Source organism: Myodes glareolus, chromosome 11 (assembly GCF_982192425.1).
Source record: "Myodes glareolus chromosome 11, mMyoGla1.1, whole genome shotgun sequence".
Lineage (NCBI taxonomy): Eukaryota > Metazoa > Chordata > Mammalia > Rodentia > Cricetidae > Myodes > Myodes glareolus.
Genome location: NC_142036.1, coordinates 18,730,561 through 18,756,886, shown reverse-complemented (window position 1 = coordinate 18,756,886; position 26,326 = coordinate 18,730,561). Strand labels below are relative to the sequence as shown.

The 26,326-nt window shown below is 42.5% G+C and overlaps 1 protein-coding gene and 1 non-coding gene across 3 annotated transcripts in view; both read left to right on the top strand.

The window, feature by feature from the left end:
• The window catches only part of Evl (Enah/Vasp-like), a 148,993-nt gene that overhangs the window by 38,355 nt on the left and 84,312 nt on the right, over nucleotides 1-26,326 (top strand). The window contains exon 1 of one of the 2 annotated variants that reach the window (XM_085697915.2): nucleotides 14,245-14,402. The exons of the other annotated variant lie outside the window; for it this stretch is intronic. Coding sequence (XP_085554041.1) covers nucleotides 14,380-14,402 — 23 coding nt within the window. The 5' untranslated portion in view covers nucleotides 14,245-14,379. Of the gene's footprint in view, nucleotides 1-14,244; nucleotides 14,403-26,326 lie in introns of those variants that run through there. 2 annotated transcript variants of the gene reach the window in all.
• On the top strand, nucleotides 12,760-13,059 carry LOC146892484 (signal recognition particle RNA). The gene has a single exon (XR_015004649.2).

The following is a 26,326-nucleotide window of genomic DNA, read 5'->3' as shown; positions in this document are numbered from 1 at the left end:
AGATTTCCTGAATGTTTTGTGAAGAGAATTTGTTGGATTTGCCGTTTTCTCTTACCAGAGCATTTATTTTCTCTATGGTATCTTCAGAATCTGAGATTCGTTCTTCTATCTCTTGTATTCTATTGGTTATGCTTGATTCTGTAGTCTCCGTTCGTTTACCTAGGTTTTCCATATCCAGCCGGTTCTCGTTTTGTGTTTTCTTCATTGCCTCCATTTCAGTTTTCAATTCTTGGACTGTTTCCTTTACTTGTTTGATTGTTTTTTCTTGGTTTCTCAGGGTATCACTCACAGATTTACTTATTTCTTCAAACTTTTTGTTATATTTCTCATCCATTTCTATACTCATTTCTTCAAACTTTTTGTTATACTTCTCGACCAGTTCCTTAAGGGAGTTATTCATATCCTGTTTAAGGGACTCTATTGCTTTCATAATGGCACTTTTTTCCACTTCATCTGGGTTAGAGTGTTCAAATCCTTCTGTTGTAGGGTCGTTGGGATCTGATATTTTCATGTTGTTTTTCAGACTGTTGGAGGAGGTCTTGCCTTGGCGTCTGCCCATCTCTTCGATCAAATGCTCTCTATTGGAACTTCTGGTATCGGGTCAGGTTCCCTTGTTGGGCAGGGAGTTCACTGATAGAATGCCTACCTTTCCCCAGGCAGGGTATTGAAGCACAGGCACTCCCTCTTTCCGGGATGCCCCTACAGAGCAGGCCCAGTGTGCAAGGCAGCTGAACTGGGGAAATTTTATGGCCTCAGTGGGAGGGGAGAAATATAGAAATTTGTACCTGGATGGAAGCTGGGATGGCAGGCGGGAGAGCCTAGCAGGGTGGAAACAGCACTGCAGGCTGACCTGGGAGTCTATGGGGTCGGGGAAAGTCCTAGCTCCTCCTCGCCGGGCCCCTGCCCCGGACCCGAATCAACTCACCACTCCGAAGGCCCTCTGGATGGAAGCTGGGATGGCTGGCGGGGAAGCTAGCAGGGTGGAGCCAGCAGAGCAGGCTGACCTGGGAGTCTATGGGGTCGGGGAAAGTCCTAGCTCCTCCTCGCCGGGCCCCTACTGCGTGCCCGAATCAATTCACCACTCCGAAGGCCCTCTGGATGGAAGCTGGGATGGCTGGCGGGGAAGCTAGCAGGGTGGAGCCAGCAGAGCAGGCTGACCTGGGAGTCTATGGGGTCGGGAAAAGTCCTAGCTCCTCCTCGCCGGGCCCCTGCCGCGGGCCCGAATCAACTCACCACTCTGAAGGCCCTCTGGATGGAAGCTGGTCTTCTTCTTCTTCTTCTTCTTCTTCTTCTTCTTCTTCTTCTTCTTCTTCTTCTTCTTCTTCTTCTTCTTCTTCTTCTTCTTCTTCCTCTTCCTCTTCCTCTTCCTCTTCCTCTTCCTCCTTCTCCTCCTCCTCCTCCTTCTCCTCCTCCTCTTCCTCTTCCTCTTCCTCTTCTTCCTCTTCTTCTTCTTCTTCTTCCTCTTTTTCCTCCTTCTCCTCCTCCTTTTCTAAGACAGGGTTTCTCTGTGTAACAGCTCTGGCTGTCCTGGAACTAGCTCTTGTAGGCCAGGCTGGTCTCAAACTCAGAGATCTGCCTGTCTTTGCCTCCCAAGTGCTGGGATTAAAAGCATGTGCCACCACTGCCCAGCCCTCATGTGATCCTCTTGCCCCAGCTTCCCACATTGCTGGGACTATAGGTGAATGTCACTTGTCCACATTGGGATTTTGACAGGGAGTACAAAAAAAAAACCTATCAGTAATACAGATAGATATAAGTGTAGAAGGGCAACAGGGGAGAGTGGAAAGCTGAGACTAAAGAAACATAAAAGACTGCAATGAATCACAAGAGGAAAGACTAGATCCTGGTTACCCCAGGAGAGTGCCAAGAGCTGCCAGGTCTTTAGGGACAAGGTTCTCAGACCTGGGCCAAAGCTGTACTCTGGCCAGGAAGTATTAAGAGCTAAGGATTCCGGACTTTCTAGGCCTACATAAGAGCTTAACAATGTCAAGGCCTGAGGAATTTCAGGCTTTCCTCGAAAGCCAGTGCCAGCCACAAAGTCCCAATTCCCTGGACCCAGAAGGCTGTACAGCTCCCTTCCTGATCCCTGCACCACTCCAGGACACTCACTACTTGTGCTGCTCTCAGTGCTCATTGCCACTGCTCACTGTTGCTGAGTGTGGAGGGAAAGAAAGTGCCAAAGATCAACACTTGAAGAGCTTCTTGCCTGACACGGTTTTATCTAAGTGGAGCTGTCACTATTTCTCATTTTTATCAATGTTTGCATCATGCATTTGAGAGATCTGTTAGGAGGTGTGTTTATTATTGTTGTATCTCCTGGTGAACTGATCTTGTCACCATGTAATTCCCCTCCTTTGTGTCCAGTGATAGGTTTGAGGTTCAGGAGCTTCTCATTGTACCAGCCATGTCTTCTGTCATTTTCAACCTCGTATAAATTTATGTCTAAAATGGCTCTTGCTATATCGTATTTTATCCACTAAACATGTCTTTTAATTGGAGAATTTAATTCTCCTATATTTAAAGTAGTTGCTATCACTTGGTTATTTTCTGTTTGCTTCCCTTAGTGATGTGTTTTAACTTCTTTCGCATTTCTTTTTGTATACATAGTGTAGTTTTTTGGTATGGCTACCATTACAATTACATAAACCTCTTAAATTTACTACAGTTAGTTTTAAACTGATAAGTTTCTGATAAATTAACTCTTTTATACCCTATTTTATATAACTTATACAACTTACTACTTTTTATTGCATATTCGGTAAAATAGATTTGTAGCTACTTTTTGTTCATTCTTAAAAATTTGACAACGAATTTTAAAATTATATATACACCCACATTACAGTACTACAGAATCCTGTGTCTGTGTTTGTGCACATGCCTGGGAGTTTTATATGTTTGCAAGGTTTGTGCTGCTGCTTACTGTCTGTTCAACTTGAAAGACTTTCTTTGGTATTTCTGTGGACCAGCTCTAATGTCATCTGTGTTTATCTGAGAAAGCCTTAACTTCCCCCTTTTGAAGACATGTAGTATTTCCCATTGTATTTTTTCCTTTCCTCAATTTGGATGTGTCCTCTTACCCTTCTGGCCTTCAGTGTTCTTGGTGGGGAATCATTTCATAATCTTGCAGGCTCTGTTAGCTGCTTAGTGCCCTCTCGTGCTACTTTCTTGAGTTCTTTGTGACTTTTGACACCTTTGTTATTGTGTATTTTAATGTAGGTCTCCTGGACTGAGTCCCAGATGGAGTTTGTTGAGCTTATTGGATTTGTCTGTTTATCTCCTCAGATTTGTTAGTTTTATTTCTTCCATTGAGTTTTTGGCTCTTCCCTTGTTTCTTGTACTTCTGAGATTCCCATAATGCATCTGTTGTTCCACCTGATAATCTTTTCTAAGTCCATCAAGGCTCTTTTTACCTTTTTATTTACTTACCTCCCCTCCTTAGAGACAGGGTCTCACTTTGTGGTCCAGACTGACTTTGAACTTGTGATCCTCTTGCTTTAGCCTAATAGGCATATGTCACTGTGCTCAACTTCTTTTCCTCTATTGGCTCAGTATTTTATTTTATTTTTATTTTTCAAGACATAGTTTTTCTGTGTAGCCCTGACTGCCCTGGAACTCGCTCTGTAGACCACGCTGGCCTCTGCCTCCCCTAACACTTAAGTGTGGGGTTAAAGGTGTGTGCCACCACACCTAGCTTCTGACTCAGTATTTCAGGCACCTTACATGGAGTTTGTTGATTCATTCTTCTGCCTGGCAAGCCTGCTTTGAACCCTTGTGGTGAAGCTTTGATTATTTGTGCATTTCTGTCTGTTGATAGTCTCACTGTGCTTGTGCAGTTCTGAATTCTTTCAGTTGTTACCAAGTTCTTTTTCAGTTCATGGAGCATCCTTACAGTTCGGTATTGGGTATCATTTGTCGGTTCACATACTCTTCCTCTAGGGCTACTTCTGACATTTAATCTGTCCCTTTGACTGGGCCATGTTCCCCCGGGTTTTGATGTTGTTGTTGTTTATTTGTTTTGTTTTTTTGTTCTCCATAGAAAAGGAGTCTGGAGCTTGTTCACTACACTGTCACACTGAGCTCTCTGTGAAGTAAGCTTTCTTTGAAGCCTAATTTAACCTTTTCCTGTAATTTATGGAAAAGTGATAAACTCTGAGCTCAAAAATACAGCTTCATAATTGGACCTGAGCTCTGTTCCTCAATTATTATGAATGGTAATTATGGCTCAGGTTTTTTGAGGATACACCACTGTGTTATGATCATTTAACATAAATCATCTCATTTAATCTTTGCAACAATTCCAGGAGGTGGATGTTGTTTATGCTTCCTTCTTGTAGGGATAGAGCCTGGGGCAGGAAAAATGAAAACAATGGAGCAGTACATACTTGGTGGATACCAAGCTTGGTGTTCACTGTACTAAATGAATGTTCAGAGTTGTACAGAACTTCTGGATATTCTACATGTTTGTATCACATTCATTCTTGTTTTTTTCAGCATGTAGAGATATTTTGCCTGCATGTATGTCTATGCACCATATGCATACAGTAACCACAGAGTTCACAAATGGACATCAGATACCCTGTAACTAAAGCTACTGATGGTTGTTGAGTGACCATGTGGATGCTGAGAATCAAACCTGGGGCCTCTGAAAAAGCCACCTCTCCAGCCCCTTGCATTCTCCCTCCTTTTCTTAATTAAAAGGATTTGCATTTGTTGTGTGTGTACATATATACACATGTATATTCTAGTATAGATGGAGATCAGAAGACAGCTTGTGGGAGATGGATCTTGCCTTCTACCATGTGGGTCTGGGGATTGAACTCAGGTCATTAGGCCTGGTGGCAAGCACCCTCACCCACTTTGCCATAGTAATTAGGCCATCATCTTTATTGTGCTTTCTCAGGAAGTCTCAGGGATGGACAATATGAAGAGAAGTTATTTGCTGAAGTGTAGCAATTGGCCTCTATTCTAAATAGAGTTATGGCTTCCATGTGAAATGCACCAGCAAGGTAACTGTCCACATTTCTATCAGTATCCTGTCTCCTAAAGCCCCACCAGGAGCTACCAGCATAAATAAATACTAACTAAAGCCTTTTAGGCTTTGTTTATTCTGCCTCTCCAAACCTTCCTACTCCAAACCTCCCCACGGCCATGGTGTGTGTGTTCATGTGTTTGTTTCTGTGTGTGCGTATTTGTGGATACCAGAAGTCAACTTTGAGTGACATTCACTTTGTTTTTTGAGACACCATCTCTCATAAAGTTCAGCTAGGCTGTCCGGCCAGGAAGCCTCAGTGATCCACCTGTCTCTTCTTGCCCAGTGCTGTGATGACAAAGGTTTGTCACTGCATGAGTTCTGGGATCAAATTCACATCCTTATGCATGTGTGGCAAGCACATTACTGACTGAGCTGTCCCTGCAGCCCTCTCCAAACTTTCCTCTCCTGCAAACCAGTTCTAAAAGCATGTCAGTATCTGTAGTCATAGCAACAACCACTCTTCTAGTACAGATCTTCATTAGCTTTCCAACCTGTGACAAAAAGATCCAGAACCTTCAACTTATAAAGAAGATAGATTTACTGTGACTCAATGTAAGAGGTTTCTGTCCATGGCCACTTGGTTGTTTGTCTTGATTCTGATGCAACACACTACAGCATGGCAGAAGCATGTGGTAGAGGAAACTGCTCACTTAGAAGCCAGATAAATGCATCTGTAGTCAGGAAGTAGAGAGTGATCAGTAAGTGATGCCAAGCTGTAATGCCTTAAGGCTTACACTACAGTGACCCACTTCCTCCAGCATTCTCCTAAAGGAACTTCCTAAAACGACACCTCCAGCATGGGACCAAATGTTCAAACACATGAGCCCATGAACACATGAGCCCATGGTGTGTGTGGGAGGGGGTGCATTACACATTCAAATCACAATACTAACAGTACCACTGCTACCTAAGAGCTCAAGGAGCTGGCAACCAAGTCTTCAGTATAAGCCTTTGGGGTCTGATCCAATTTTATCTTCCAATGAAACTGTTTAGGTCTACTAACATTTGATTAACTCACCAGCTAAGTAATGCTCCCTGTCTGACCCTGGAACAAAATGACAAAATGTGCCAAGCTCCTCTTCACAGGACTTATACTTCCTTAGCCTATAGTGCTAACTGTAGTCTTCATTTTTAAAAGAATTTTTAGAAGCATTTTTGGTCTTTGTTCTGTTCCATTCATATCTAAGACTGCATGAAGCAATTGAATGATGAGAAAAATTGCCTGAAATACATAACTGAAATCAAACTGTTTTGTCTACTGCTGCTGCTGAGGCCAAACTCTACTTTTTCTCCTCCTCTTCTTCCTCCTCTTCCTCCTCCTCTTCTTCTTCCTCCTCTTCCTCTATTCATTTATTTTGAGAAGTTAGTTTCCCTTTATCTGGGGGCCTTTCACAAGTGATTTCTTTGTATTTTAGGATCATTCCCTGATACTTGGTCAATTGGACCCTTGTCACTCAAATCTTGGTGCAAATGCCATTGTCTTTTTTTTTTAATCACCTATTCTCTGTTCCTTGCTCCCCCCCCCCACACACACACACTTGAAGCATTCCCTGGCTTATCATCCATTTATCATCCGGCCTTTAACATTAGAATTAAATCACTAGATGATGGTGCTTATGTAACTCTAGGGATTAAGGCAGACAGATTTTGAGTTTGAGGCCTGGGTTACCTAGGGAGACCCTGGTCCCCCTAAAAGCATATAACTACTACAATTCACTGTTCTGTTTGTTGACCATCTAAAATGTTGTTTAGCACCAAGAGCCCTTCAAGTATTGTGTGTGTATGTGCATGTATATGCATGTGCGTGGAGCCTAGAGTTCTATGCTAGGTGTCTTCCTCATTTTTATTTCCATACAGCCTTATTTTTTGAGACAATCTATCCCAGAACCTGGAGTTTACTAATTTATTTAGACTGGTGATCAGCAAGCCTCAGGGATCTCCTGTTTGCACCTTCTCCATGCTAGAATTGCGGGCATGCACCCCCATGCCTATACCAGCATGCCTGGCTTTGTATGTTGATGCTGAGGATCTAAATTCAGGCCCTATGACTTGTGCCATAGCACTTTATAGACTGAGCCTTGGCTCCAGTACCTCCTTCAAGCACTTATTAAGTGGATACAAACAAAAATCTCTTGGAGAGTAACTGTCTGATGAAAGAGTCTGTTGTGGATGGGAATGCAAAAATTCTGCACTTTGAGTAGTAGTGAATTTAAGATGTAACTATGTTTGCTTTTAGTAGAACATTTTCTTTTGGTAGCTTAAATAGATTTCCTTAAAATAGAGATATGAAATGGATTTACTTTACATTTTTATTTTAAAGTTTATTATCACTGAAGTCCAGTTGAATTATGTAATGTGGAATAGAATTTAGTTTACAATGTTGTAGTCATACATTCTCTGTCAATTTAAGAAAGGTTTGATTTTTAAAATTTTTTAGAAAAAATTTAATTTATGTTGAATTCTTGGCTATTGGGTGATTTCAAGACATTATTAACCAAAGATTTCCTATCTGTGCCTAACTGTTCTACTTTCTGAAAGTTCAGATAGGACTTAAACACAAGGGTCACAGCTAGTGACCCCTCACTTTTAAAATGGGGAAGTTTGGGAGGCTGGAGAGATGGCTCAGTAGTTAAGAGCACTCACTGCTCTTCTGAAGGTCCTGAGTTCAATTCCCAGCACCCACATGGCAGCTCACAACTGTCTTATGCCATCTTCTGGTGTGCAGATGTACGTGCAAAGTATCCATATACATAAAATACATAAATAAATCTTTAAAAATAAAATAAAATAAAATGGGGAAGTTTGGGGATAGTGGCCCAAAACTGCAAAGGATTTTTTAAAAACTGTATTCATATAGCAAATGTGCCTTTTTTATAAAGGTTATATGTTGATCAGGGTTACTACTGCTGTGATGAAACCCATGATCATGCAACTTACAAAAGAAAGCATTTAACTGAGGCCTTTCTTACAATTTAAGAGGGTTAATTCATTATCATCATGACAGGAACTCTGAGAGCTTGCATCTAATCTGTAAGTTGTAGGCAAAGAGAGAGCAGGACTAGGCTTGGCATAGACTTTCAGAAGTTCAACCCCAGTGACATACTTCCTCCAACAAGGCCACACCTCTTTATCCTTCCCAAATAGTTCCTCCAGTTTCAGAACAAGCAATTCAAATATATGAGCCTATGGGAGCCATTCTCATTGAAACTACCATAGGTTATATGTATATTTCTTGGGATAAGCTATAATAATCTGGTGAGTTCTGGAGTTGCCTCCTCAGGTCTTACCAGCCAGCCCTGTCATACCTATACATTGTGTAGTTAGAGGCCTAGGGTCTGTACTAGACCAAGTTACTTAACATAAGACAATACGTGAAGGTTTTTGTTTTGTTTTATTATTTATTTTCATAGTAAAATTTGAGTTTTAGCTGGTTTGGTCAGGAAGGAGATTTGGTAAGCTTTTGACACATATGTACTAAAATGAGCCTACATCAGTTGTGGTTACTGTGTGCCATGCATTTCATCATCTTCACAGCATCCTCACAAAGTATGTGCATCTTCCTCACTGTAGTGTGTGGAGTTTGAGGCTTACTTAGCCTTTAAGAATAAGCCTTGAGGTTTTTCAGTAGAGAGCAATACACTAGGATTCAGAACTCCTTCTTACTGTAACCACTGTGGAGGAAGGTAAAGGCATTTTGATTGGGGACCAAGGAGAGCTGGAAGTGGAGAAGCATGAAATGTGGAATCAAGTCGATGAGTTCATCATGTGAAACATCCAGGCTGGCAGGTGTGAGAGGCAGACGAGTCCAGGACAGTGAGGCGCTGGGGGCTGGCTGCTTAGCTGCAGAGCTGAGACTTTTCAAGGAAAGTCTGCAGAGTGGTGCAAATGGATGGGGGAGGGAGGGTAGAAGCGGGATATTAATTAGAGCTAAACGAGACTAGAAAGAAGCTGGCATCTGAGGACACTCCCAAGTGCTCCCTACTCATTGGAAACACCCCGGGTTGGACCATGGTTTGGAAGTAGTATTTTTAGACACGACTCTGATTTCCATTTGTATCTCCTGTTTCGTCTCTCCACGGAGAGTAGTGAACGTTCATTTCCGTAAATGTCAGGACTGCTTTCTTATTTTACTTGATTGGTACATCAGACTGTTCATGTGCTCAGTTCTTATTTTGTTTCATGTACATCATGGCTGTGTGCCCACAACCTAAAAATGTGAAAGGGAAAACAGTTGCCAAGTAAAACTGGTAGGACAACAGGATTTAAAAGGCACCACAGACCAGAAATTTGCTTTCTTGGAAAATTGGTCTTTTCACAGAAGAAAACATGTTACTTCTAAAACTCAGGTGTTCGTGTTATCCTAAGGTCACTTGTTTAAAATATTCTGATTTAGCTTTTGAAAATTGTCAGGGACATGGAAACATTTGTGCTAATGTTTATGTTGTACATAGCATCCCAAATTTATTATCCATCTATTAATTAATTAATTTTGAGAAGTCCTAGTCTGCCAGTGATTGGGGGACTAGTGCTCTGCCACAGTTGCAGGGACTGACTGTAGAGACCATTGTAGGACTATGACACTGGAAAAAAAAAAGGGCAGCTGTGGTGGTCTGTGAGCACCAGCACTGACAGCATCTGCCAGAGGATAGGTGTCTTCCAAGGATGTGTTTGGTTGGTGATGACATCTCACAGCAGGACTCTAGACTCCTGCACTTTCTGCAAGAGCCTTTCTATTTTATATAAGGTATTTGTTTTGTTCAGGATTGCATGGAAGTACTAACTTAATTAATTATGTAGTTATTTTTATAATTAATATGTAGTTATTCCTTCCTAGTACATACAGAATCTAAGTCCCAAAGCAGGAATATGTGTTTTCTGCACCTCTTTGATATATGCTATAGAGTGACCATTTGTGTTATTTAACATCTTATGGTCACAGAAATACTCTTTAGCCCCATTCCAGAGAAAATTGGAGCTGTTAGAAGTCTTGGCTGTTCACTTCAGTTACTATTCTTTACACTTCCTTACACTTAAAGAGAACCATGTGGTCAAGGATTTGCCTGGTCTGAGAGGCAAACTCCTCTTCCCAAAATCTTGTAAGCTCAGGTTTCTACCCGTTTTCTTCCTGAGTATATCTGAGCAGTTTAAACCTTCGGAGGTCTCTTGCCTTGCCTTAAATCTGGTAATCATGGGTGGTGGTGGTGCACACCTTTAATCCCAGCACTTGGGAGGCAGAGGTAAGTGGATCTCTGTGGGTCTGAGGACAGCCTGGTCTACACAGTGAGTTCCAGGATAGGTTCCAAAGCTACAGAGAAACCCTGTCTTGAAACAACAACAACAACAACAACAACAAATCTGGTAATCATAACATTCAGCTCAACTATATAAGATAGCATAAACAGATAGATCATAATGTCCCAGCCCTGCGATGTTATTTTACTTTCTTCATTGCTGTGACTAAATACAGACCGGCCAAGAGGCAACTTAAAGAAGGAATTTATTTTGCCTCATGGTTTGAGAATATGTAGTCCATCATGGCAAAGAAGCAATAAATAGCAGGCATTTCTATGATAGTAGGAGCATATATCTGGGGCTCCATCTTAGTAGAACAAGAACCAGTGATGGAAAAAGAAGCAGAGCCAGGTTGTAAGTCTCAGAGCCCATCCTCAACAGCCACTCTTTCCAGTGAGGCCCTACCTTTGAGCTCTGCATCTCCCCAGAACAGTGCTATCGTCTTGGGATCAAGCATTCAAACCCAAGCCAATGAGTACAGTTCACATCCAAACCATAGCACACCTTTCTTAGAGCCATTTGCAGCCCACCATCTATTGAATAAACCCTCTTCCTGAGGTAGTTTGAACTAGATGGTTCATTGGTATTAAGACACCAGTAGAGCATGTTAGACAAACCAGAGTCTGAGCCATTGTTCGTCCACTTACAGCTATGTGATATGAAAACATACTCAACTAAATCGGGCTTTGCCTTCTTATTGTTAATTGGAGGATACTGGACAGTGATGTCTAAAATGTACTTGCTAGTAGGATTTGATTTCTTAGCATTTTTTTCCTTCAAGACAGGATTTTTCTGTAGCTTTAGAGCCTGTCCTGGAACTAGCTCTTTTAGACCAGGCTGGCCTCAAACTCACGGAGATCCACCTACCTCTGCCTCCCCCGAGTGCTGGGATTAAAGGCATGCACCACCACCGCCCGGCTGGTTTCTTAGGATTTATTTGTGCCAACCCTTGCCAGGACTTTAGGGCATAGTTCAGAAAGGTATAATCAGCCCCCCACCCGTGAGTTATTGGTGGAAAACAGCTACAGGGTATATAAGCTCTCCATCCCCCGTCCTTACACATGGATAGACTTGTTATTATTTCCTAAGTAAAACAGCAATTATTTATATAGGCCTTATGTTATTGTTTCATAGTATTAGATATTATATGCTAATAATGAGTTAAAGCATATGAATGTATATAGATATATACAAATACTGTATAGCATTTTACATTAGTGACTTGAGCATGTGTGGATTTAACTATTCAGAGACCCAATATCCCACAGGTCTCAAGAGATAAATAAATACATCTCCCTTGACCAAGTCAGGGTTTTTCTGAAACTCACTCTATAAACCATGCTGGCATTGAACTTGGAGATCTGCATGCCTCTGCCCTGAGTGCTGGGATTAAAGGTGTGTACCACCATCCCTAGCTTGAAGGTGGCTTCTCTATGAAGAGTCCCCAGTAATCAGCTGTACAATGAGGAAGTATCTTGGAAGATGGTAAGATTGTACAGAACATTTTTTTAATGTTGTATGTTTTAAAAGCACTTAGACGCATCGCTTGTTGGCATGTATGAGAGATGTACAAGCTGTGTACATGTTACTACAGCTTTACCTGTGGGGTATCTAGCTTGCTGTCAGTTAGTGTTAACAAGTAGGGATTCTGGGATTTAAAGCCAGGCTGTTTGATGACTTGGAATATCCTATGTCTGCTACAATGTGTATATCCTATGTCTGTTGTCACCAGAAGGTCACACTCAGAGGCTTGTGAGGAATACTGGGGACAGTGTTCCAGATCAACTTGGTTGGTGGTGGTGTGATTCAAAGAAGGGACTCAGGACCCTAGATCTCCCTAACTCATCTGTCTGTTCCATGCATCTGGTCATTGTATTTCCCTGAAGAATTCTGGACTCTTCTTTCTCTGTGCGACAGAGATAGTCACATGAAGAGCTTTACCTCAACCCAGAGCACCTTTGGGACTGTGAATACTGGATCACTCTTCTTCTAGACCAGAGACAGGTACAGGCCAAAGGAGGTTCTTTCAGTGACCCTCTTTTGAGTACCCCTTTTTGTCAGTGCTATCCTAGGTGCTAGGAAGACGGAGCTTAACCCCATGTGAACACCGCTGCTGTGGCATGAGTGGCATGTCAGATGCCGTAATGCCACACAGTCCATGGCAGAAAAGCCACGAGCTGTCCTTGATAGTTCAGAAGAAACAAGTACCTCTGCAACCACAGGACCGCAGATTGCATACCTGGCTTGGCTAGGACCACCCAAGAAGGGAGGAACCACAAATGTCTGAGTTTGGTGTTTGTTTTGGTTTTTTGAGACAAGGTTTCTTTGTGTGGCCTTGACTGTCCTGGACTAGCTCTGTAGACCAGGCTGGCCTTGAACTCACAGAGATCTACCTGCTTCTGCCTACAAAGCACTGGGATTAAAGGCCACCATTGGCCGGGCATGGTGGCGCACCCCTGTAGTCCCAGCTACTCGGGAGGCTGAGACAGGAGGATCGCTTGAGTCCAGGAGTTCTGGGCTGTAGTGCGCTATGCCGATCGGGTGTCCGCACTAAGTTCGGCATCAATATGGTGACCTCCCAGGAGCGGGGGACCACCAGGTTGCCTAAGGAGGGGTGAACCGGCCCAGGTTGGAAATGGAGCAGGTCAAAACTCCCGTGCTGATCAGTAGTGGGATTGCGCCTGTGAATAGCCACTGCACTCCAGCCTGGGCAACATAGCGAGACCCCGTCTCTTAAAATAAAATAAAATAAAATAAGATAAAATAAAATAAAATAAAATAAAATAAAGGCCACCATTGCCCAGCTGGTGTTTGTGAAGTTTTGATTGAAGAAACAATACCTCATAATCCAGGGTTTTTGCTTAGTCTTGTGGGCACAGGGTTAAAATAAGGTGGCATCAAAATCCTATTTGGAGAGTGCTCTGGCAGACTTTCAGAGTAGAATGGGATAAGGAAGTCCAGTTACTGATGTGAGAGATGCAGAAATGCTGAAGCCAGAGCTCAGGCAATGGTTGTAAAAAGGGTCAGCCTCCAGAACTTTTCTGAAATGGAATTCTAGTTAGTAACTGATTTTATTTGTGAAAAGGTTGAGTGACTCAAAGTTGTTATTTGAGATTTTTTTCTCCCTTATTTTATAAAAATTTGCAATCCAAATGCTGAAGATTTTCCTTCGTGGCAGGTTTCAGGAGGCAGCCTCAGTACACTTGCCAAATCTTGCCAGCCTGAGCTTTACAAACGGGTAAACATTTCTTTTTCTTTTTGGCTGACATCTCATTTCCTTTTTCTTCTATTCTGAAATTATTACAGCCATTTTTGTACTTCAAGGAACTGACATTATTCTCCCAGTAAATGAATAATGAAATAAAGAAGACCACTAACTACGGTGGCCCTCCAGGGTTATTTTAGGTATAGCATGATGGTGAGTGTGAACTTTGATTGTGGCGCCGGAGCAGCATGTGCACCTGTGCTAGTTTGTCAGTAGGGCAGCACATTAGATTTGGGAGAATTGTTCCATTCTCTGGCTGTCCTTGAAAGGTAGCCTGGTCATCACTTATCTGATGCTCCTTTCTAACATGGGTCATGTCTGATCTTTGTAGCAGCAACCAGCCTTCAGAAGATGAGGTCATTAGGCAGATCACAATAGAGCAGGTCTCATTCTCATTGCAAAAACCGCACCCCACCGTACACAATTCTTGGAGGTGGAATGTGTTACGTGATTTACCCAGGATCCTAGGCGCACCCTGGGTTCGACTTATTTCTCTAGACTAATCCAGTTCCCAGCCTGAAGTCTAAGCATTCACTGCATTAATCAGACTTGCTGGAATGATCACATGGTTTTCTAGCTGCCTCCCCTGTTAGCTGCCGCTTGTCAGCAGCTGGCGGAGCTGGAAGCTGCAGGCCCCTGTCTGCAGAGAGCCTTTTACTTCAGAATATTAGGGGGTGTGGAAACCTCACCTCTTCTTTCCTTCACTTTACACCATCTGACTGACTAAATGGTTGTCCTCGGTACCAAAAAAGCTGTCATACAATCCAAGGAAATTGCCTCTGACTAGGTCATGTTTGCATTTGAAGAATTCAGGTATGTTCTGGGTTTTCTCTCAGTCTGATGCTGGGTTTTTGTTCTCTCTAGGTTTTTGCTGTGTAATGACTGCTTAGGCTCTGGCTGGTTCTACACACAAAAAGGGATTCATTCTTGTCTGCATTTGGTGCGGTTTTATGGAGGTGGTGGGGGTCAGGGATGTTTACTGCATGGAAGTGCAGCATGGATAATTGGTTTGATCTTGTGTAAATTCGTGGAGGATCCCACCTTCTGCATCCTGCAAGCTGTTCTTGCTGGTGTAGAGTTATGAATACAGAATAGCAACTGTGTGTCCAGAATGAGTCTTTCGCTATCTTTTGTTTTCTTCCTTTGTCAAACTCATGCAGTCTACTGCTGCTTTACAAAAAAGAGAACTGTAGCAGCTACGGTGAAAAATTCTGCAAATGGATCTGCATGACTGGCTCGGATTTGGCTCTGGTTTCCTGTTATTAAAGCGGCAGCTAGGCTGCTTTCTGGGATGTGCCTTGACAACGTTTAACTGGGTGCTTCTTTCCAGGGCTCTTCCGCTGTTGTCATCATCAGTGTTTCAGATTAGATCCTTTGTGACTTCTTCCTTCTGTTCCTCCATCTCTTCCCGAGGAAGCTATCCCTGAGTCTGAATGTAGGAAGGGATGTGCCAGCAGAGATAGTGTCTAAGAAATGAGAATAAAGGAGGCAGAACAGAGGCATTCAGATCATTCTCTGCCCTTTTCTATGGACAAGTGTATATGTGGGTCTGAGCCTGGCAGTTCCTTTTTTTGCCAATGGATTTCCTACATGGCTTAGAACTGGGTGTAAATACCACTTTGACTGAAAAGAGGGTGATTGTGTGGTACCTCAGCTTTTCCTTGTCAGGCCTTTTTTGTTCCTTCTGAATGTTACTGCAATAGACATTGAACCTGTAAGAGAAGAGCCAGCCAACCCAGAGAGCAGATGGGAAATCATGAGATTTCTACATACATAGAAAAGTAAGCTGCAAAGAGTTGTCTCCACCCTTTGCTCTAAACTTAATGCCTTGGGTTCCAGAAGTTATCCTTTGTTTCAGAGCATGTGTCTGCATTTTTCTGAATGGAGTGGACTTGTGGTAAGGAAAGCCTTTCCATGTGGCAACAGCCCTGATGACATGAGACCTGTGCCCTTTCAGGGTGACCATGCTCAGTGCTTTAGAATAGCTTCCTTAGGGAACTATTTATGTAGTGTCTGGTGTGATGTAGTAGATGCACACTTAAGGGATGAATCAGGAATCCTGGGTTCTAGTCTTGTTTTCAAGATTAGCCTTGCATATCTAAGAGTCACTTAAACTCTGGTCTAGTAAGATGAGTCAGCATGTAAAGGTGCTTACAGCTAAGACTGGGAGTCAGAGTTTGAATCCTTTCACATGGTGGAAGGCGATAATTGACTCCTACAAGTTGTCTTTTGATCTCCACACACATGTACATATGTAAAAATAAATGTAATAACATTTTTAAGAGTTATAGAAGTTCTATAAATTGTAGAAATGAGGATGGCCCCTATTGGTTCATATATTTGGATGCATGGTCCCCCATTGGCCCCACATTAGAAAGTGTGGCTTTGTTGGAAGAGGCGTGCCATTGGGGGTGGGCTTTGAGGTTTCAAATGCCCACTCTATTCTCTTAATTAATGACATTCTATTAGCTGTCTCTTTCTCTCTTCCTCATTGTTGTGTCTCAAGATGTAAGTTCTAGCTACTGCTTCAGTGCCATGCTTTTCTGCTGCCATGAGTCCCACCATGATGGTGGCCATAGATTTACTGTCTGAGACTGTAAGCCCTCATAGTGTCTTATCACAGCAATAGGAAAATAACTAAGATAGCTGTAATATTGTGAAGCTCAGATTTTGTTGTTAGCATTTTTTCTGAATGGGGTCATCCTTTAATGCCTCTTTGAACAGAGTTCAGAGTTTTGATTTGTGGTTAAGGAGGAAGGATATAGAGCAACAGAATCGTTCTCACTGTGATAGACTCTGACCCCAAAGCCAAGAAAGACTTGGTGGTGGAAGGGAGTTAAATTAAAGTCTTCTGCTTGGATTAATGGAGAAAATGGCATTATGGGAAGTAGAGTAGAAATGGGAGTTTGTTATTCCCTGCTTCAGGATTCTGCCCAAATCGATTGCAAAGAATCTTGATAAATACATCTGCACACTACTTTAGTGCCGTACAGACAGATGACATTTTTTAGTCGAGGAGCTTGTGTACCCGAGAGCCAGATGATGGTGGTGGGATGCCCTTGGGACTAGAGAGGAGTGTGGCACTCTAGTTTTAATAAGTTCCCGGGTGATTTTGGTACTACAGGTTTAAGGATCAGACTTTCAGAACCATTGAGTTAGGAAAAGCAGATAGATCCAGAGATGAGAAATTCAAGGCAAAGGCAGAGAGGGGGAATCTGCACAGAAGACATCAGGAGCAGAGAAGCAGTTCAAGTTCAGCCCTTCCTTAGCATCTACATTTTGATGGTTCCAGAACTCCCCTCAGGATACCGTACATGAAATGGAGGATTCTGTGCAATTCACTTAAGTTTCTCACCCTGAATGCTGTAAATCACCTTTAGGTTACTTATGGTGCCAAATACATGTAAATGTTGTATACATTGCTATACTATGTTGCCCAAAGACTAAGGCCAAGAAATCAGCCTGTACATGGTTTGTACAGATACAGACTCTTCCACATCTTTTCTTCTCTTTCTTTTTCTCTTCTATTTTTCTTTCCTCCTTTTTGTTTGTTTTTGAGGCAGGGTCTCATTGAGCCCAGGTTGACCTCAAACTTGCTATGTAGCCAAGATGATCTTGAACTCTAATATTCCTGCCTGTCTCCCAAGTTCTTAGACTGTAGCCTTGTGCCACCATGCCCAGCTTCCTATATCTTTGGTGTGAGCTCGGTTGAATCCTTAGATAACTCACTGTACAAGTGGTGCTTAAGAGGCTCAACTATGGCCAGGTCAGTTTGACACACAGCCCCTCCTCTGCAGAGGTCTTGATGAACAGTGGTTTATAATCCTGCTACTGCCACATATTACCTCCATGGGCATAGCAAGTCTCTAGATCTTTCTTTGTGTCAACTTTCTCATCTGGACAATGGGGATGGCCATTCTTGTCAGAAAAATTTCTACTGTTGTCAGCATGAAATGGGATAATATAAATTACAAATTATACCAGTCATTTCTACATGAAGATGAAGGGAGAAGAGGACATTGAGGGCACAATGGCCACTTTCATCTCAAAAAACGAATCTCATTTTGATAGAAAATGTTTGCATGTCATCACTCTTTATTGGACTATGAGTTCCTTGAGAGCTTTGATGAATCCTGTCTTTCTTAAATGTTCTTTCCTTGGTTCTTAACACTGCTTGACATATATATAGGAGGGCTGTACTTAGCAATCAACACATTTTATTTAACCAGGATTCTGAGAGGAATAAAAGCAAGCAAGCCATGTGGTTAACTCAGTGCCCTCTTGAGATTTATGCTGTGGTGTATGCTGGACCAGAAGAGCATTCCGAACAACCGGTTGTTGACCTGATGGTGCTAAGAAGCGTCTCAGCCCAGCACCCGTGTGCGGGAACACATAAGGAATTTACTGCTGCTTGCACTCTACACCCAGTGTTACAAGATCCTAAAAGCTGGAGAGGTGACTGGCATTTCCCAGGAGTTATAGAGTTTTTTCCCACCATGGAACTACAACACTAGGCGTACTGCTGTAGTTTGCTGTTGTGGTAAACATGGGTCATTTGTGTTTGGCCCTTTTAATTTTGATTTTCAATGATACTAGAGTGTTTTTGACTTTCAAAAACAGTTTTAGAGATCTAAGGAGATAGTTTAGCCAGTAAAGTGCTTGCTGAACACTAATGGGCCTGGGTTTGAATACCCTAGAACCCATGGAAACCCATGTGTGGTAGCACACACCTGTAATCCTGGTGTTCCTACAGACGATAGGACCTGGATACAGGGGAATTTCCACAAGCTTCACAGACCTCTGTTTCTTAGAACCCTTAGTACGTGATGATTCTGATTCATTTCCAGAAAGTACCCTGTACACCAGTTCCAAGGTGTAAAACCCTGTTGGAATGTGTCAGTCATGTGGGGACTTACTATTTTGAGTCTGTTTTGGTTCTGTTTCATAGAATGATTGAGGTTCAAACTCCAACTGACTTCTGTTTCTTTATTCTAACTTAAATCTGGTCTTGGGAAATGTTATAGTTTTTTTTTTCTGGCCTTGTATTGGAATGTTGACATGGGTTGAAATGAGTAGGCTCAGAAAAGATATGAAGTTTGTAAGCCTGAAGCACCCATGAAAATGTCAAGAGCAGAGTTTGGTCCCTTCCATTTCAGGACTGCTTTCATGTGATGAGTGAACCAGTACTTAAGTGGTTGGCTGCACAGTGCCGAGGAATTACATCTCAGGTGAGGTTAAGGGAGAAGCAAGCTGGGTAAGGAAAGGAAAGAGAAAAAATTCAACAGATGCTGCCAGTCACCTCTTACATGATAATCACAATCCATATAGAACTTTTTCATTGAAGACAAGAGTATGACCCAGACCTTGCCTCCAAAGTTTGGACACAGCTGCTTGCTTGGCATCAGTGTGGGAAGCTTGATAAGTACTTCACATTTAGCACTGCTAACTTCTGCTCTTTCGCAAACCTGTTCTTTCTAGAGTCACCCACAGTCCAGCCAGTGCCCACTCCTTTTCCTTATTCTTCCGTCTCATCTTGTCAGCTCTCTCTCAGAATGTACGCAGCCACTCCTATTGCTAGTCTAGACTGCATTGCAGCCTTGTCTTTCAGGCTTCCTGCCTTGTTCCTGTAGTCATACCCATTTTTCCTTTTGAAGTTTAAACTCAAGTCATGTCACTGTGGTACTCTAACCTCGCTGAGTGGGAGAGCCCAGACTCCCATGATGCCCTGCATGTTTTGGTCAGCCTGTCTTGCTAGTGTCCACATTTCACCTCCAACAACACTCCAACAGCCTTTGCTACTCCAACCACACCAGCCATACCAGCCTTGTGGTGTTTATATTGCCCCTCTTCTCCCTCAAGATGCTGCCTACACTCCATCTCTGTAGGCCTGCACTCAAGTGTTGCCTGGAGTCTCTTTTAAAAGCCTCCACTGTGGGCTCTCCCCTTCTTTCTCCTTCGCTTTATTGTCCTGTAACAACATCTGTATATTCTAGATGTTGATTTTATATGTCAGCTATTTGCCCACTGCTGTTTCCATAGTGCTTTTGTATATCATAGTTTCTAGTAAGTGTGTTAAATGAATGAAGGAAATGAGAATAGAATTTGAGAAAGGTTAGGTAATTTGCATGAAGTCACCTAACAGTTAGAGGGATGTCTGGGCAGTTTCATGTTTTGTCTATCTGCAGTAACATCTTGTGAATCCACCTGTGTCTTAGCAGTCAACAAAACCCTCAGAGACTCTTCTGGGATTCCAGGATATGTCATGGTGCCTGCCACATACTCAGTAGTTGTAAAAAGGGACAGGGCAGAGGAAGAACAGAGTATCTATCCCCTAGGATAGAGTGATTGACTCTTTCTGCTTCCGACAAGCTTTTATGCCTCCATCTCTGCACAGTGATTGGGGCAAAGTGGTCATGCCATGTTTGATTTTTGTAGACTTGTCTATACAGAAGCATGAGTGCTTCAAGTCAAGGGGTTATCTCAACACTTGTCACCACCACTCCTCTGGAGATATTCCTTATCTGCTGACAGAATTTGAATTAAGCCACAGTTCCTGTGAGGCTTACTCTTTGATTTCCTAGAGCCTTTTCAGGTTCATAACCACGTGGGTCTTTAGAGGTGACAGTAGGAGCACCTGGTTGGAGGAAATGAGCAGAGAATGGAAAGTTTAGAGTGAAGAAATGGACTGGGAACAAGAAACAGAGACAATCTTCACAGTTTTGTTAGTGTCTGACAAGCCACAAGCAAAACAAACAAGTTACCTGCCAGGATGCCAAAGCAGAACATACCAGTCTGCCTCCACATTACAGTTAATGGTGAATCTACCCAACCAGAGGCAGTGCTGTGGGTTTGCCACCCAGAGACTGACATCCAGTGCTTTTAGGAGAAACAGGTGTTGTGGTCATGAGAAGTCATTCTCACCTTGCTCCCTGTCTTTTTAAATCAAGCTTTGAGGGTCATGTGTAGAGGGACTCGTGTGTGTGATGAAGTGTTGCTGTGCTTGCATTCCATATTTGGGATCTTAATGATGTGCTTAGCTGGCTCAGATGCTGCTTAAAACAACCCTGGTAGTGGTTCACTCTTTGTTTAAGGTGTAGTAATCTCTTATGTTAAAAACAAAAAACTGAGGGGACAGAACAAAACCCATTACCTGAAGAAATGAGGTGATGTGGCCTGAGTCCCAGCACATTCTAAAACACCACATTGGAGCCATGTGGCTCTTGGCAGTGACTTAGGAGAGTGTAGAAGTTGATCCTGTTGCATAGGATCTACAAACACTGGGAGTAGCTTTTTGGTGGTGGGAAGTTAGGGGGTCTTTCTGCTCTTCGAGTTAACATTCATTCACCTGACATTTCCTGAAAAGCTACCAAATAGAAGCCATAGTTGAAAATGGAAAATATGAACATGTCTTCCAGAACTTACTGTCCTCAAGAGCTGCTGAACACAACATGCCAAAAGCTTGGGATGAGGAAGCCAAGGGTGAGAATACCATCTTGGAAATCTGAACTGGAGGAGAATGGCAGCCCTCAAGGAGGAGGTATCTCCTGGAGTGAACCCCTGGACCAGTAGCATGAGTTGAGTTGGTGGGTAGGAATTCTGAGGACTGTTGGTAGAGTGTAGGAGCTTACAGTGGGAAGCAGAGGAAGGAGCTGGGTGCAGTGTGTGCTCCCCCCCCACCCCCGCCATGTTTTGGTCATGAAAACCCAAGGACAGACTTATATTTTGATGTGTGACCATGTCTGTGGTGATTTCTCTGTGTCCTGCAGAGGGCACCCTTTACCCCAAGGAAGTGATGTAAGTTCTTTGTGCTCTAATTTCCCTGTCTTTAAATGTGACTGTTACCTGTTGCAAGAGTTATTGTGCTTAAATGAGACTTCTCATAGAAAGCATCTACCAAGATGCCTGGAATTTAGAAGAGACTTTAATACATTAATAAATCTGCATTTACTGAAAGCAGGGCATTTCTTCAGATCCTTTTCTTGGATTTGAATTTTACTGGAGAGAGGGAAAAGGCCAACATATTATACAGACAATATTTCCCATCTCTTCCTACCCACTGAGAGTTGAGACTTAAAATGCTGAAAATCAATCCCTGGAAGATGATCCTGTTTGCAACTGAAGCATTTATGACAAAGTGAAATAAACATGGTATGATTAATCAGGGAAGAGCTGGGATCTTTGCTTGACTAGCATATAGACTCCCTTGTCACTGCTGTTGACAAATGAACTGTAGTGTTTTCTGGCTAAGGTAATTTGACCTTAGACCAACACCAAGTGTCACCCTTCCCAGAGCCCCTGTATCATCTCTTATTGTCTCCAGAGCTTGATAATAAACAAATGCACCAGACAGTAACATGTGTATTCTGTTCCATTGAAAGGAGAGCAGGCCAAAGTAAAAATTCAGCGATGAGAACATGCCAGCAAAATGGTTTGTTATACTTTTATTAAGCTGTATATGGGTCTTAAAAGGAGCTATAGAATAACTTTAAAGAGTGACTTTAACTCGGGAATCTTTGTACAGGTTCTTAATTGGGGTGGGGTGAATGGGAAAGATTATAATCTAAATATGGGCCACTCCTCAAACCCCTTAAGAGACAGGAAAATTACTGCAAGTTTGAGGCCAACCTGGTCTATAGCAAGTTCTTAGTAAAACTCCATCTCAAAACAGAACAGCATTGTACTCAGTGGAATGCCTTTCCCTGGAGAGAGGACACATTCACAGACAAATACACCTCAGCACTGGGAGATAAGGACTCAGTACCTTTACATTTTGTTCCCCATTGTCTTCAAATGTGGGTACAATGGCTGCAGTGGATTAAGTTCTTGTCAACCATACCAAACTTCTGGGCTGAGACATCTGTGAAGATCAGATTCCTGGTGTGAACAATGTGTGGGCCAGCTTATTCTTACTCATGACTGAAAAGTTAAAGGCAGCTTCCTTCAAAGATAGGCAAGAATAGAGTGAATGGATCCTCCTGTTTTGGGGACAGTTCTTCCTAACATATAAAGCAGAACTCTGTTCATTGCTGATACAGCTTCTTTCTGCACATAAAACCCTTTGTGGTCTTTCTGCCCTTTCTCTTGAAGCTCAGCTTGCAGAAGTTTAGCTTCTGTGCTCTAGAAAACTGCTTGAGCAGCAGTCTTGATGTTGTACACTTAGAGTTCCATCCCTGGGGAGACTGAGGCAGGATAACAAGCTTGAGGCCGGCCTGGCCTACTGGACTACACAAGCTGGCCCACCTCGGAGGCTGGGGGTAGGAGATCTACTTTGGCTGTGGGTCTGTGTGTGTTGCCTTGCTCCCTGTCGAAACCCTTGTTTTTCTATTGATGACATCTTTCTAAATCCTCTTCCTTGGATGCTTTTCCAACCTCTGTGCCCCGTGTTCTCTTCTTTTCTGAATTCCTATGTAACACTTAAGAGATCTAATCCATAATCTTCTATGTAATGTTTCTTAACTAGGCAGAAGGTGACCAGAAGATGGGAACAACACTTTTTTTATATACATAAAGCTAGACATTTATTACTTAAAGAAAGGAAAACATAGACAAACATAGGAAAAAGACACATATACACACATACACACATACACACACACACACACACACACACACACACACACACGCACGCACGCACGCGCGAGAGTGGGATAACATTCCCGGATCCTTTTTATAATAAAAAGTAGAAGGTTAGACATTACAGGTTGAAGGAATCCAAAGTGTGTAATATCAAATATTCCACTGGAATGTGGGTTCAGAGTTGTAGTTTATATAATTTGGGGCAAATCACTTTTTCTTTTGCTGAGGTGTATGCATCATTTAGATTATATATCCAAAAATGCTTTGTAAACAGAAAAGCTCAAGATCTTTTTCAAAATTGTCATTTTCCAAGCTCACATTGTCATAATAGCTAGGACAGAACTTCCAGCTCTGCGAAGGACGAGAGTTTGAGACTTGGGATACAATTTAGTAGGAGAGCACTTGCCTAACAATGAGCCCCCCCGGGGGGGCGTTGAATGGAAAGATAGTGAATTCTTCTTTCTACCTCTCTAGGTTCTCTATCTGGCATGTTAGAGCTGATTTTTTTTTAATTTTTATTTTTATTGAGTTCTACATTTTTCTCTGCTCCCCTCCCTACCTCTCCCCTCCCCTTCAACCCTCTCCCAAGGTCTTCATGCTCCCAGTTTACTCAGATCTTGTCTTTTTTACTTTCCATGTAGATTAGATCTATGTATGTCTCTCTCTCAGGGTCCTTATTGTTGTCTAGGTTCTCTGGGACTGTGATTTAAACATAGAACTGAATTTTTTAAAATAAGATTTTCTTGTGAATTTATTTATTCCTCCTCTTTCTTTCTTTCTCTCTCCCTTTCTTTCTCTGTTTCTTCCTTTCTTTCTTTTTTAAAGACAGGTCTCTATTAAGCAGCTCTGGATGTGGCTGTTGAACTTGCTATGTGAGTAGACTGGGTAGATCAAGCTGGCCTTGAACTCAAAGAAATCTATCTACTTGCGTCTGCCTCCCAAGCACAGGGATTAAAGGTGCTTGTCACCGTACCCAGTTTGAATTTCTTTCTAGCTTGTATTTTGCTTGGTTTTGTTTTGGGAGAGTTTAATGGAGTTCAACCAGAGATCATGCTTTTCTTCTTCACCTTATTACACTCCCCTTTGGATTTCTAAGTGAGTTTACTTTTTATTTTTCTGACACATCCCTGGCAGAAAGTATTTCTTTGGATAATTCCAAAATGCATGCTTGCTTATTTATTTATTTATGCTTGTTTGTTTTGTTTTATTTTGTTGAGACAGAGTTTCTCTCTATAGCTTGGGTGACTGTCCTGGAACTAGCTCTTGTAGACCAAGCTGGCCTCGAGCTCACGGAGATTCACCTGCCTCTGCCTTCTGAGTGCTGGGATTAAAGGCATGTGCCACTATCACCTGGCCCCAAATGTTAAATTTCATTCACTAGTGTATTAAGTTTTTTTTTAATCTTCATTTTTTTAAAATTCTGTTCATTCCCTCAAAAGTGGCCATCTGTTTTTTGTTTTTTGCTATTTTTAAAGGAATTTCTAGTGTGTCGTCCTGTTGATGTAATCACTCTAAATGTCTCTATGATAAATTCTGGCTCGTGTGAAGGCCTATCCAGGATGGAAAACCCGCTGCTCCTTTGCATGCCAGAGCAGTTTCTACTGACAGGGAGGGAGGTGGGAGTGTTTTTACTCTTGGTTACTAAACCCTTTGTCCTTCTGCACATGACCAGTGATGTGAGTTTAAGGTCATTGCAATACATAAAGTATTGCACAAAAGATACTTTTAAAAAGGCACAGAAATAAGCTTTGCCTCATCTATTTGTCTGTTAGGACAGTGTTTTTTTCTATACAGCTGCTGTGTTTGTCCAGCAGCTGGTTTTGAGAGGAGAAACTTGGTGGTAAGGACCTGGTGTCCTCTGTCCTTTGTGATCCAGGCTTGTCCTCTGGCTCCTGGGAACCTGAGGCTTTAACCCCACTCTGTGGCATTAGTACGGACTAAATTGTGTTCCTTCAAATTAACAAGTTGGAGCCCTAGTCCCAGTTGAATTTAACTGTATTTAGGCCTTTAAGAAGATAAGGTTAGAGGCTGGAAAGATGACTCAGCAGTTAAGAGCACGGGCTGCTCTCTCAGAAGACCCCGGGTTCAATTCCCAGTACCCACATGGCAGCTCACAGCTGTCTGTAACTCTAGTTCCAGAGGATCTGACACCCTCATATAGACATCATGCAAGCAAAACATCAATGCACCTTTAAAAAAATAAGGTTAATTCTTGTAGTAGGGATGGAGCCCTAGTGCAGTCCCTGTGAGGAGAGGAGGGCAGCAGAACACTCATGAACAGAAAAGAGAGAAGGTGACTGCCTGTCTGCCTGGAAGAGTGGAGTCCAGAGAAAGTTGCCTTGTGGTGATGTGAGGCTGCTCCCACACCATAGCTGCAAGGTGCAGCCACAGTATAAATAGCTACAGAACAGGGATTGTCACTCAGGCCAAGAAAGACTTTGCTAGCAGTGACCCTCACTCTGCTTGAGGCCTGGCTTCCCTTCTTGCCCCTCCAGGCAGAGGTAAGTCTCCTTCTCTCATACCCAAGACCACTCTGCCCCAACCTGTTTCTGTGCTTACCATGCCTTCTGTCAGCCCCCACTTTTAACTGATGAACTGCTGTTAGGAGCTTGTCATGAATCCTGGACTGGAATGAATGCAGCATGTGTGTCAGCTCCCCAGGGTGTTTTCCTGGGAAGCCCTGGCAGGGTGAAGGACAGCAAGAACAGTGCTCTACAGATTATGTTTTGAGAACAGCTCTGAGTTTTCACTTCCTTGAAGTAGAAGTGTCAAGGTCTCCTGAGGGACTTCCAGTGAGTGGGGGAAGTACTGTGTTCAGTTTCCCAGGCATGGTATATTCAGAGTTAGATGTTGGTGGTATAGAAGAATATACCTTCTGTTGACTCAGCCAAGATCTGTATTTTAAAAAATACTATTTAATTAACATTATGCCCAGTAAGTTAGAAATTGATGGCAATTGAAAAAACAAACCTTCCAAGGGCCAGAACTTGACCATGGTTGGTAGTCTAGTAGTAGACCAGGACTAGAACTTTCTTTTGGTTCCACTGTGGTGGTAAGTTCTTCTTTTGGCCTCCATCCTGGCAGATATGACAGTGAGAAGAAGCATCAGTAACCAGTTCTGTCATTTTTTTTCTTAAAAAAAAATAGAAAAAAAAAACCTT